Genomic DNA, 14,255 nt, shown 5'->3' with positions numbered 1-14,255 from the left:
CAGTGGTATCCCTCAGGGTCAGTGCTGAGACCATTGCTCTTCTCAATACAGAGAAATTATCTGGGTTTGGGTAAATGGGCACAAGATCGAAATCTCCAGATGACTTTGAAATAGGGAGCGTGGGGAACTGTGAATAGGAACTCAGTGTGAATATACAGATTAGTAAATGGGACAGGTAAATGCAAGATTAAATTTATCACATAGAAATGTGATATGATAGCTATTTAAAGGAAGGGAAAAAGGAGGAAATTTATATTTAATGGTAAAAGTTTAAAAGAATTAGAGGAACAAAACAGTAAAGAAGTGGAATATTCTAGCTAACACCTTGTCTTATTAACTAGCAGGTTTGAGAGTCCAGTCTCAGCAACTTTAATACATTAAGAAATGTAAGCTGAGCAGATTCTCTGTCCTCTACTGTATCTTATACTGATCCATCAATCAGAGTAAACATGCAAGTCCCACGTCTCCACAGTCACTTACACGAAGTCAGCCCGTTGGATGGAACCTCAGACACCCTGAGCTTGATCTCTGGCGTCTCCAGTCCCGACTGCCCCCTTACATCAGTATCCCCTCACTTTTATACCCTGTAGTTATCCAGCTCTGGCACCTGACTCTTTGTCTTCTCTGCTGGGTTTTGGCAGGAAGTGAGGAAAAGACCGCTGGAACTTCCCTAATCTGTGATTTACAAGGACACATTCCCTGGTTCCCAGCAGTTACTTTTCTTCAGTAATTTTCTCATCATCTCCAAACTACCCTGCCTACTGTTAATTCCATTATTTTTTATAGTTTTGCAATTATAGATATAAACATCACACATTATAATCTAATGTATTCTATTCCTCACACTGGTTTCAGTTTATATTGTGGTTGATAACAGACAAATCTTGTCCTTTCCCCTGATCTGATTAGAGTTTCCAATGAGTTTATTCTGTGGAACGGAATGTCTTATCAGTGTTGCCATGGTGACCTGTCTGCAGTGAAGTGCCTGTTTAAGTTTCGAACTCAAGACTAAACTCTCTATCCCATAATACACATGATATCAGACATTTGATGTCTATGTATTTCAGCCAGGTTATGTCAATAACCTAAAACCTACAGGGGTCCAGAGAAACATTGCTTAAAAAGTGGGAGGACAAGTTGATAAAGTAGTTAAAAAGCACATTGGATGCTAGGTTTTATAATTCGGATGTCGAGTACAAAAGGTCAGAGATCATGTAAACCTGTACAAATCATTGGTTAGGCTGCAGTTAGAATATTGGGTCAAGTTTTGGGATCTTACACCAAGAAGGATGTCAAGGCCCATGGAGAGGGTGCAGAAGAGATTCACTGAGATGATACCAGGGAAGAGAGGCTTTAGTTATCAGGAGAGATTAGAGAAACTGGGGTTCTTTTCCGTAGAACAAAGGGTCATTGGAGATCTGAGGGAGGGCTTCAAAATTTCATCAGGTAAACGATGGAACTATTTCCACTAGTCGGTGAGTCAGTAACTAGAGGACATCAAATTCAAATCATCACGGAAAGGCTCAGACCCAGGAATGAAATATCTTGCAGTCTGTACAAAAATGTTCGGGACACTCACTGTCCCTCCAGATCTGTGTCTGGGGAAGAAACTGATGGGCTTCTCTCATCTCTGTGTTAAATGTTGTTTTCAGAGGTGATGGATTTCTGGGCTGGTGAATGGGGTATTCTGAGCGCTGAGTTTCTGCTTGAATCATTCTCCAGTCAGATACAGCACGGATACAGAGTAAATCTTCCTTTACACAATCCCATCTAACACTCCGAGGGTAGCTGCGGCATAGATTAGATACAGAATATAGCTCCCTCCACACTGTCCCATCAAACTCTCCAAGGACAGATATACAGGTGTGTTACCACTACCTTCCCTTGATACCAAGACTAGGAGAGGCACTCCAGAATGTGTGGGGAGCTGGGACTTGTCCATGAGACTATACAAAGGTCTGAGAACTGAAATAATCCAGAATGATGAGGTGTTTGTTGTGGCTCAGTGATTACATTCTCATCTCCGAGTCAGTAGGTTGTGGGTTCAAAGCTATCTCCAGAGACTTCAGTGCAAAACCTAGGGTGATATTCCACTGCAATATAGAGGGGGTACCGCACTGTCAGAGGTCCTGTCTTTCACACGATACCTTCAACCAAGACCCCATCTGTCCTCTCAAACGATCCCATAAAGTTATTTTGAAGAGCAGGGATGTTCTCCCCGGTGCTACCAATATTTATCCCTCAATCAACATCACTAAAATGATTATGTGGTCACAGCCTCCTTTCTGTATGTGGGATCTTGCTGTGTGCAATTTTCCTGCCCCATTTCTGACATTAAAAGAAGGACTTGCATTTATATAGCGCCTTTCATGACCTCAGGATATTCCAAAGCATTTTACAGCCAATGAAATACTTTTGAAGTGTGGTCACTGTTGCAATGTAGGAAACACAGCAGCCAATTTGTACACAGCAAGATCCCAGAAACAGCAATGTCATAATGACCAGATCATCTGTTTTACTGATGTTGATGAAGGGATAAATATTGACCAGGACACCGGGGATAACTCCCCTGCTCCTCTTTGAAACAGTGCCACAGGATATTTTACAACCACCTGAGGGGGAAGACTGGGCGTCAGTTTAATGTTTCATCTGAAAGATGGCACCTCCGACCGTGCAGCACTCCCTCAGTACTGCACTGGAGTGTCAGCCTTGATTTTTGTGCTCAGGTCCTGGAGAAATCTTGAAACCACGACCTTCTGACTCAGAGGTGAGAGTGTTACCCACTGAGCCACAGCTGTCAACAGCACTGAGTAAACATCAAAAGAACTTCATTAGCTGTAAAACATTGTGGGTCATCGTGAGGTCATGGAAGGTGCTATACAAATATCAAAGGGGAAAAGGCCCAAAATGGAACAGTCAGTAACAGGACAAGTCTCTTATCTTGGAGAAATCAAGAGCTCGAACATTGTGTGTTTGATGCAAAGCTGATTTATTTAACATATCCAGAAAATTAAACTCCAGTCCCAGTTAGTGGGTTATTAACATTAGCAGAGACAAACCCAAATTGTCAGAATGAATATAGTTCAGTCTGGATGTGATTAACAGCAGAATCCATTACCTGCAGTCACTTGTGAACTCGCTGGTGTCTCAGCAAGTTGCATAACTGAGCAAATCCCTTCCCACACTCCGAGCAGATGAATGGCCTCTCCCCAGTGTGAACTCGCTGATGCGTCAGCAGGTTGGATGATCGAGTGAATCCCTTCCCACACTCTGAGCAGATGAACGGCCTCTCCCCACTGTGAACTCGGTGGTGTGTCAGCAGGTGGGATGACTGAGTGAATCCCTTCCCACACTCGGAGCAGGTGAACGGCCTCTTCCCAGCGTGAGTATGTTTGTGTTTCATCAGATCATTTCTGCTTTTAAAGCTCTTTTCACAGTCAGAACATTTAAAAGTTTTCTTATCAGAGTGAACAAGTTGGTGTTCAGTGAGGTGGGATGACTGAATGAATCCCTTCCCACACACAGAGCAGGTGAACGGCCTCTCCCCAGTGTGAACTCGCTGGTGTGTCAGCAGGTGGCATGACTGAGTGAATCCTCTCCCACACACAGAGCAAGTGAACGGCCTCTCTCCAGTGTGAACAAGTTGGTGTTCAGTGAGGTGGGATAACTGAGTAAATCTCTTCCTACACTCAGTGCAGGTGAACGGCCTCTCCCCAGTGTGAACTCGCTGGTGTGTTAGCAGATTGGATAACTGAGTGAATCTCTTCCCACACACGGAGCAGGTGAACGGCCTCTCCCCAGTGTGAACTCTCTGGTGTTTCAACAGATCATCTTTGATTTTAAAACTCTTCTCACATTCAGAACATACAAAACATCTCTTACCAGAGTGAACAAGTTGGTGTCTAAGGAGACTGAATAACTGAGTGAATCCCTTCCCACACTCTGAGCAGGTAAACGGCCTCTCCCCAGTGTGAGTGCGTCGATGAGTTTCTAGCAGGGATGGATAATTGAATCCCTTCCCACAGTCCCCACATTTCCATGGTTTCTCCCTGGCGCGGGTGTCCTTGTGTCTCTCCAGGTTGGATGATCAGTTGAAGCCTCGTGTACGCACAAGAACACGTGAATGGTGCAATGTTTTGTCAATCTGGGTAACTGGTTAAGGCTTTTTCCACAGTCAGTGCACTGGAACACTCTCACTCGGGTGTGTGTGTCTCGGTGCTTTTCCAGTCACACTGATACCTGAAATCTTTTCCCACAGACAAACATTTCTCCTTCCGCATTCAAAGGCCAATGATATTCAGGTTCTGATGAATCGAGTGACTCTGTCACATCCTGATGTGATGTTTGTGAATCCTTCCCTTCTCATACCCTGCAAAAGGAGTTTACAAACATCATCACTGTCAGTACAGGATAGAAATTCAGAACAGACAATTCTAGTTTCTATGGAACATTCCTCTCGTTTCCCCAAACATGTGATGCATTGAAACTGGAAGAAGTCAAATTCAGCAACAAAGTGCCAACAAAAGCAAAGAAAAACTTCCCAAGTAAACCAGAATGTCGTTACCAGTGTCTATGAGACAGTCTGTACCCTGAGGTGCCCACCGGTTGTGGAAGGTATCAAGCCAATCAATGGACACCACATGCAACCCCCCCCCCCCCCCCCCCCCCATGGCTCCAGGGCTACCTGGGCATGGACAAGACCATGGGAAGATCTCCTGACTTACCCACCTGCACTCCCACCATCCCCCTCCCCCCTTCACTCGGGTGGCAAAGGTTAGGAGCATGGAGCTAAACTGTAACTACACGGGCTGCAAACTCTCGCACTGAATACAGGAACACAGGAGCAGGAGTAGGCCATTCAGCCCTTCAAGCCTACTCCACCATTCTAGATCATGGCTGATCGTCTACCTCAATGCCATATTGGGCGGCGCAGTGGTTAGCACCGCAGCCTCACAGCTCCAGCAACCCAGGTTCAGTTCTGGGTACTGCCTGTGTGGAGTTTGCAAGTTCTCCCTGTGACCGTGTGGGTTTCCGCTGGGTGCTCCGGTTTCCTCCCACAGCCAAAGACTTGCAGGTTGATAGGTAAATTGGCCATTGTAAATTGCCCCTAGTGTAGGTAGGTGGTAGGAGAATGGTGGGGATGTGGTAGGGAATATGGGATTAATGTTATCTTTATCTCTATCTTATCTTTGGCCTCCTTGTCTCGTGAGACAATGGGTAAGCGCCTGGAGGTGGTTTGTGGAGCAAATTAATGTAGCATTAGTATAAATGGGTGGTTGTTGGTCAGCACAGACTCGGTGGGCCTGTTTCAGTGCTGTGTCTCTAAATAATTCTTTTTTAATAAATAAATATTCCCCCACTATCCCCAGAATCCCTTGATGTCATTAACAACTAAAAATCTATTGATTTCTGTCTTGAACTTACTCAGTGACTGAGTTTCCACCACCCTCTGAGGCACAGAATTCCAAAGATTCACCACCCTCTGAGTGACGAAGTTCCTCCTTATCTCATTCCGAAATGGCTTGCCCTTTATTCTGAGATTGTGTCCTCTGGTTCTGGACCCTACGACCAGGGAAAACACGCTTGCTGCATCTGCCCTGCCTATCTTTTTAAGAATTTTGTAAGATTCTCTGAAATCGCCTCGCATTCTTCTACACTGCAGAGGATACAGGCCCAGTCTCCTCAATCTCCCCTCATGGGACAATCCCACCAGCCCAGGAATCCGTCTGGTGAATATTGGGTGAAACTGCTTAAAACCCTGCTGTCCAGGATGGCAAATCCGACTGCACTAGGACCCAGTTGGGAACAGAGACCCTGAAGCCCCGTCCACTCCCTGTGCCCTCACCAAGATGGCAGCCAATGCGCCCGCTCCCCCGGACCTGTCACTGCGGGGTAAACACGGGGCCTGTGGCCTCTGATTCAGGGCTTCAGGCCGACCCCGGGTGTTTATGAAGCTTCCCAGCCCACCCACCCACGGCTCCAATTCCTCCCCTGTGCCCACAATCTCCTCCCGAGCCGCCTGTTCCGCCTCAGTCGGTCAGTGTTTCTGGTTTTTTATGCCTGGTCTCCCTTCAATCGGGGAACTTAGTCCCTCCTTTTAATTTATTATTAGTTTCAAACAGGGCCTGTCACCGGGAGAAGCCCCGCAGCTGCCGTCCCGCTCGGTGCAAACGCGGGACCTGGAGCTTCTTGTTGGGATCTTGCGGCCTGCACCGGGTGTTTCTGAAGCCTCCCCGCCGACTCTCACCTGCTGCAAAACCGTCTCCAGCAACTGCGCCTGTGCACTAGGCTCCTATTGAGTGAGTAGGCCACATTCACTGCTGCGGGGGATGTTGGGTAACTAGCCTGCCATTGGTAACCCCGATTAGTGCATTAAAATGATGTTCTGCGTTCAGATTGTGGTGAAATTATGAAATAACTCATATTGAAACCCAAGTGTATAGAAACACGGAAAATAGGAGCAGGAGTAGACCATTCGGCCCTTCAAGCCTGCACCGCCATTCAATATGATCATGGCTGATCATCCAAACTCAGTACCCTGTTCCCGCTTTCTCCCCACATCCCTTGATCCCTTTAGCCCCAAGAACTATCTCTTACTCTTTCTTGAATATATTTAATGATTTGGCCTCAACTGCTTTCTGTGGTAGAGAATTCCACAAGTTCACCACTCTCTGGGTGAAGAAATCCCTCCTCATCTCAGTCCTAAATGGCTTACCCCTTATCCTTAGATTGTGACCCCTGGTCCTGGACTCCCCCGGCATCAGGAACATCCTTCCAGCATCTAGTCTGTCCAGTCCTGTTTGAATTTTGTAGGTTTCTCTGAGATCCCCTCTCATTCTTCTAAACTCAAGCGAATACAAGCCTAAACGACCCAATCTCTCTTCATACGTCAGTCTTGCCATCCCAGGAATCAGTCTGGTGAACCTTCTCTGCACTCCCTCCATAGCAAGAACATCCTTCCTCAGATAAGGAGACAAAAACTGCACACAATACTCCATACGTGGTCTCATCAAGACCCTGTATAATTGTAGCAAGTCATCCTTGCTCCTGTACGCGAATCCTCTCGCTATGAAGGCCAACATACCATTTGCCTTCTTAACTGCCTGCTGCACCTGCATGCTTACTTTCAGCGACTGGTGCACAAGGGCACCTAGGTCTCGCTGCATCTCCCTCTTTCCCAATCTATACCATTCAGATAATAATCTGCCTTTCTGTTTTTGCCACCAAAGTGGAAAACCTCACATTTATCCACATTATACTGCATCTGCCATGTATTTGCCCACTCATTCAACCTGTCCAAATCACACTGGAGCTTCTCTGCATCCTCGTCACAGCTCACACTCCCACCCAGCTTAGTGTCATCTGCAAACTTGGATATATTACATTTAATTCCCTCATCTATATCATTAATATATATTGTGAACAGCTGGGGTCCTAGCACTGATCCCTGCGATACCCAACTAGTCACTGCCTGCCACTCGTAAAAAGACCCGTTTATTCGTGCAGAGAGATCGACTATTGACATGCTGTTCTCCCTTCGTCAGATACAGGAGAAATGCCGTGAACAACAGATGCCCCTCTACATTGCTTTCATTGATCTCACCAAAGCCTTTGACCTCGTCAGCAGACGTGGTCTCTTCAGACTACTAGAAAAGATCGGATGTCCACCAAAGCTACTAAGTATCATCACCTCATTCCATGACAATATGAAAGGCACAATTCAACATGGTGGCTCCTCATCAGAGCCCTTTCCTATCCTGAGTGGTGTGAAACAGGGCTGTGTTCTCGCACCCACACTTTTTGGGATTTTCTTCTCCCTGCTGCTTTCACATGCGTTCAAATCCTCTGAAGAAGGAATTTTCCTCCACACAAGATCAGGGGGCAGGTTGTTCAACCTTGCCCGTCTAAGAGCGAAGTCCAAAGTACGGAAAGTCCTCATCAGAGAACTCCTCTTTGCTGACGATGCTGCTTTAACATCTCACACTGAAGAATGCCTGCAGAGTCTCATCGACAGGTTTGCGTCTGCCTGCAATGAATTTGGCCTAACCATCAGCCTCAAGAAAACGAACATCATGGGGCAGGATGTCAGAAATGCTCCATCCATCAATATTGGCGACCACGCTCTGGAAGTGGTTCAAGAGTTCACCTACCTAGGCTCAACTATCACCAGTAACCTGTCTCTAGATGCAGAAATCAACAAGCGCATGGGTAAGGCTTCCACTGCTATGTTCAGACTGGCCAAGAGAGTGTGGGAAAATGGCGCACTGACACGGAACACAAAAGTCCGAGTGTATCAGGCCTGTGTCCTCAGTACCTTGCTCTACGGCAGCGAGGCCTGGACAACGTATGCCTGCCAAGAGCGACGTCTCAATTCATTCCATCTTCGCTGCCTTCGGAGAATACTTGGCATCAGGTGGCAGGACTATATCTCCAACACAGAAGTCCTTGAAGCGGCCAACATCCCCAGTTTATAAACACTACTGAGTCAGCGGCGCTTGAGATGGCTTGGCCATGTGAGCCGCATGGAAGATGGCAGGATCCCCAAAGACACATTGTACAGCGAGCTCGCCACTGGTATCAGACCCACCGGCCGTCCATGTCTCCATTATAAAGACGTCTGCAAACGCGACATGAAATCGTGTGACATTGATCACAAGTCGTGGGAGTCAGTTGCCAGCATTCGCCAGAGCTGGCGGGCAGCCATCAAGACAGGGCTAAATTGTGGCGAGTCGAAGAGACTTAGTAGTTGGCAGGAAAAAAGACAGAGGCGCAAGGGGAGAGCCAACTGTGCAACAGCCCCAACAAACAAATTTCTCTGCAGCACCTGTGGAAGAGCCTGTCACTCCAGAATTGGCCTTTATAGCCACTCCAGGCGCTGCTTCACAAACCACTGACCACCTCCAGGCGCGTATCCATTGTCTCTCGAGATAAGGAGGCCCAAAAGAATATTGTGAACAGCTGGGGTCCTAGCACTGATCCCTGCGATACCCAACTAGTCACTGCCTGCCACTCGTAAAAAGACCCGTTTATTCCAATGCTTTGTTTCCTGTCTGCCAACCAGTTCTCTATCCATGTCAGTACCTTACCCCCAATCCCATGTGCTTTAACTTTGCACGTTAATCTCTTATGTGGGACCTTATCGAAAGCCTTCTGAAAGTCCAAATATCCACTGGTTCTCCCTTATCTATTCTACTAGTTACATCCTCAAAGAATTCCAGTAGATTTGTCGAGCAGGATTTCCCTTTGGTAAATCCATGTTGACTTTGTCCAAACCTGTCACTGTTTTCCAAGTGCTCTGCTATTACATCTTTTATAATGGACTCTAGCATTTTCCCCACTACTGATGTCAGACTGACTGGTCTATAATTCCGTGTTTTCTCTCTGCCTCCTTTTTTTAAATAGTAGGGTAACATGAGCTACCCTCCAATCCGTTGGAACTGTTCCAGAGTCTATAGAATTTTGAAAAATGACCAGCAATGCATCAATAATTTTAGGGCCACTTCCTTACGTACTCTGGGATGTAGATTATCAGGCCCTGGGGATTTATCAGCCTTCAATCCCAACAAGTTCCCTAACACCATTTCCTTACTAATACTGATTTCATACAGTTCCTCCTTCTCACTAGACCCTATGTTACCCAACATTTCTGGGAGGTAATTTGTGTCCTCCTTTGTGAAGACAGAACCAAAGTATGTATTTAATTGGTCTGCCATTTCTTTGTTCCCGATTATAAATTCCCCTGTTTCTGACTGTAAGGGACCCACATTTGTCTTCACTAATTTTTTTCTCTTCACATATCTATAGAAGCTTTTACAGTCAGTTTTTATGTTCTCTGCAAGTTTACTCTCATACTCTATTTTCCCCTTCTTAATCAATCCCTTTGTCCTCCTTTGCTGAATTCTAAACTGCTCCCAAACATCAGGTTTGCTGCTTGTTCTGGCCATTTTATATTTCCCCTCCTTGGATCTAATACTATCCCTAATTTCTTTTTTAAGCCACGGTTGAGCCAGACAGGAATGAACAATTGTTGTAATTCATCCATGCGCTCTTTTAATGCTAGCAATTGCCTATCCACTGTCAACCCTTTAAGTAACATTCCCCAATCTATCATAACCAACTCGCACCTCATGCGTTCATAGTTTCCTTTATTTCGATTCAGGACCCTAGTCTCGGAATCAACTCCCCATCTTAATGAAGAATTCTATCATGTTAGGGTCGCTCTTCCCCAAGGGACCCTGCACAACAAGATTGTTAACTAATCCTTTCTCATTACACAATACCCAGTCTAGGATGGCCTGTTCTCTCGTTGGTTCCTCAACGTATTGGTCCAAAAAACCATCACGTACGCACTCCAGGAATTCCTCCTCTACAGTATTATTGTTAAGTTGGTTTGCCCAATCTATATGGAGATTAAACTCACCCATAATTACAGTTATACCCTTATTGCATGCAATTCTAACTTCCTGGTTAATGCCATTCTCTACATCACCACTGCTATTTGGGGTTCTATATACAAAACCCACCATTTTCTGCCACTTGGTGTTTCTTAGCTCCACCCATACAGATTCCACACCAGGATTCTCTAAGCTAATATCCTTCCTCACTATTGTATTGATTTCCTCTTTGACTAATAATGCTACTCCACCTCCATTCCTTTTTTGCTTGTCCTTCCTAAATATTGAATACCCCTGGATGTTCAGTTCCCATCCTTGGTCACCCTGCAGCCATGTAATTGCGACTATATCGCAACCATTTACATTTATTTGCACGGTTAATTCGCCTACCTTATTGCGAATTCTCCACACATTGAGACACAATGCCTTTAGGCTTGTCTTTTTAACATTCTTAGTCATCTTAGCATTATTTCACACTCTGGCCCTATTTGTTTCTTGCCCTTGATTTCTATGCCTTCCACTTTTGCCTTTTTGTTTCCTGTCTTTTCTTTCTATGCTTGTTTCCTCCTCCTCAGTCTCCCCGCTCAGGTTTCCATCCCCCTGCCATTCTAGTTTAAATCCTCCCCAACAGCAATCGCAAACACGCCTGCAAGGACATCGCTTCTGGTCCTGTCTAGGTGGAATCCATCCTGCTTGTACAGGTCCCACCTTCCCCAGAACCAGTCCCGATGTCCCAGGAATCTAAATCCCTCCCTCCTGCACCATTTCTCCAGCCACGCATTCACCTGGTCTATTCTCCTGTTCCTCCTGAGGGCTTCTGTGATCACTGAGTCCCGGCAGTGATTAATAACAGCTTTGGATATACTTGCCTGAGAGGGAGTGCAATGAAGGCTCTCTGGACTGATTCTATGATTGTCCTAACAGGAGAGATTGAGTAGAAGAGGTCTATATTCCTTCGAGTTTGCTGAATCTCACTTAAACATATAAAATCCTTAAGGGACTTGACAGTAGATGCTTGGAAGATGTTTCCCCTGGCTGGTGAGTCTCGAACTTGTGGTCACAGTCTCACAGTAAGAGTTCAGCCATTTCGGATTTTTTAATTTATTCTTTCATGGGATGTGGACATCTTTGGTAAGACCAGCATTTATTGCCTTTGAGAAGGTTGTGCTGAGCCAATATCATGAAAATTGTTTTCAATGAAAGGATTAAAATTCTCCACCCCAAAGAGCTGTGGATGTGCAGTTATTGAGTATAATCACAGAGATTGATAGATTCTTGGATGGTAAGGGAGTGAAGGAATATGGGGATAGTGAGGGAGGGTGGTGTTAGTTTAGTTTAGAGATACAGCACTGAAACAGGCCCTTCGGCCCACCGAGTCTGTGCCGACCATCAACCACCCATTTGTACTAATCCTACACTAATTCCATATTCCTACCACATCCCCACCTGTCCCGATATTTCCCTACCACCTACCTATACTAGTGACAATTTATAATGGCCAATTCACCTATCAACCTGCAAGTCTTTGGCAAGTGGGAGGAAACCGGAGCACCCAGAGGAAACCCACGCAGACACAGGGAGAACTTGCAAACTCCGCACAGGCAGTACCCGGATTTGAACCCAAGTCACTGGAGCTGTGAGGCTGCGGTGCTAACCTCTGCGCTGTTGAGGTAGCAGACCCACCATGATCTTGTTGAGTGTCGAAGCAGACTCAAAAGGGCGTTCAGCCTACTGCTCCTATTTATGTTCTTATGCTCCTCTGCTGAAGGTGCTGATTCCGGCTGGGATACAGAGTAAAGCTCTCTCTACGCTGTCCCATCAAACACTCCCAGCTCTGAATGTGCTCAGGGAGGTTGGTTACTGGGCAATGCTGTGAAGTCATAAAGAAATGCCTTTCATCCCGGCTGGTCCTCTCCTCGTCCCTTTAAAAGTGGAGAGCTGGGACATCCTGTCTCAAATCACATCCCACCCTGTTCATACTGAGAATCCCAGAGTGGAGAGCTGGGACATCCTGTCTCAAAACACATCCCACCCTGTTCATACTGAGAATCCCAGGGTGGAGAGCTGAGACATCCTGTCTCAAAACACATCCCACCCCGTTCATACGAGAATCTCAGGGGAAGAACCAAATCCCAAAGTGTGGACCAAAACCAAGGGGGGAAATAAAAGGAGAGAACAGGAGGTAAATCAAGGACTGGGGACTGAGGGACACCAGGCTTCAGCTTCAGAGCCTGTTGTCTTCAGGAGGGGAAGACTCAGTTCAGTAGCTTCAGGATCCAGGAAGAGAACAAGGAGCAGATGGGGAAACTGGTGTGGATTCCAGCACAGTGAGGATGTAAGGGGAGGGAGATTGTGTAGAGCTGTGTATTATGGTATAGGAGGAACAAGTAAGGAAAGGTCAGAGGAGCAATTACTGCAGCAGTGTCTATAAGTAGTGAGAGAGAGTGGGGGTTAGAGGGACCATGGACAGTCTGTTAAAACTGTGTTTACTGTAACCAGTTTTCCTTCGGTTAAAAATATCCTCCTGTAAACCAGTGACACAAACAGCCCATTAAACTCCACCATTATCCTTTGGTCTGGTGAGGTCTCCCTTTGTGAAACATCGGCTGTTGTTAAAGCTTTTCATTCTGACACACACACAGTGTGAAATGAGCTGCAGAACTGCCAACACCATCAGCTTTAAGGAGACATTTCCCTTTGGAGATCAGATTGCTCATTGAGTTTGATCAGAGGGATATTGGACAGGCGACACACAGCATGGACATTACACTGCAGCTGGGATATGTGAGAGTGTTACAGTGAGGCTTTCACACACAGCAGAAGCACATTAATCTGATAGGAGATGACTTACCCACGGGTTGCCAGCGGTGTGGAGCCTCCCGAGAGTCCCTTTACAGCCAGTATATTGGACATGGAAAAGATTCTCAGTAAAATCAGGAATATATTTGTTCACACAACTAAACTCCCAAATATATCGAGTTATTCCCTCTTCATTTACAGATACTCGGACTGTCATGTGATGGCTAACAAACGCTGGCCTTGCCAGCAACGCCCACATCCCATGAAAGAATAAAAAAGTTATTGACGGGAGCTCCAAGCAATAGGAAGAGCACGGGCGTGGCTGGAGGACCAAGCAGGAGGTTGGTCCTCCAACCAATTGGAGTGAGGGGCGGGGCTGAGCCCAGGTCTCTCTCATTGGCTGAAACTCTGCATTATTTTGAAACTTGATTTCTCAAACTTCAGGAGCAAACTGGCCCTTTCTGTTGTGACAGGACAGGTTTAGAGCAGAGTCAATAAAGCATATAGCATCCTAGGATTTATTAACAGATGCATAGAGTACAAAAGCAAGAAAGTCACGTTAAACTTATACAGAACACAGGTTGGCCTCAACTGGAATACTGCATCCAGTTCTGGGTGTCACACTTTCGGAAAGATGTGAAGGCATTAGAGAGAGTGCAGAAGAGATTCACAAGAATGGTTCCAGGGATGGGGAACTTCAGTTACGTAGATAGATTGGAGAGATTGGGATTGTTTTCCTTGGAGAAGAAAAGGTTGAGAGTTGATTTGATAGAGGTATTCAAAATCATGAGGGGTCTGGCCAGAGTACAAAGGGAAAAGTGTTCTCATTGGTGGAAGAATCGAGGGCACAGATTTAAGGTAATTAGCAAAGGAAGCAATGACGAAATGAGGAAAAACTTTTTCATGCGAGTGATTAGGATCTGGAATGCAATGGCTGAGAGTGTGATGGAGGCAGGTTCAATTGAGGCATTCAAGAGGGAATTGGATTGTTATCTGAAAAAGAAGAATGTGCAGGGCTACAGGGAGAAGGCGGGGGAGTGGCACTAGGTAAATTGCTCCTTC

General features: G+C 45.9%; 1 protein-coding gene across 1 annotated transcript in view; it reads right to left on the bottom strand.

The window, feature by feature from the left end:
• Positions 1-12,959, bottom strand: part of LOC137348709 (zinc finger protein 721-like) — a 48,341-nt gene extending 35,382 nt beyond the window's left edge. Inside the window, exons 1-2 of the mRNA XM_068013965.1 lie at positions 12,885-12,959; positions 3,126-4,072 (exon numbers count right to left, since the gene is read on the bottom strand). Of these exons, the coding sequence (XP_067870066.1) occupies positions 3,126-4,072; positions 12,885-12,959 (1,022 nt within the window). The remainder of the gene's footprint in view (positions 1-3,125; positions 4,073-12,884) is intronic.
• Positions 12,960-14,255: the final 1,296 nt, after the last annotated feature.

This window comes from Heterodontus francisci, chromosome 34 (assembly GCF_036365525.1).
Source record: "Heterodontus francisci isolate sHetFra1 chromosome 34, sHetFra1.hap1, whole genome shotgun sequence".
Lineage (NCBI taxonomy): Eukaryota > Metazoa > Chordata > Chondrichthyes > Heterodontiformes > Heterodontidae > Heterodontus > Heterodontus francisci.
Note: the sequence above shows the minus strand (reverse complement) of the source record. Positions and strands in the feature narration are given on the sequence as shown.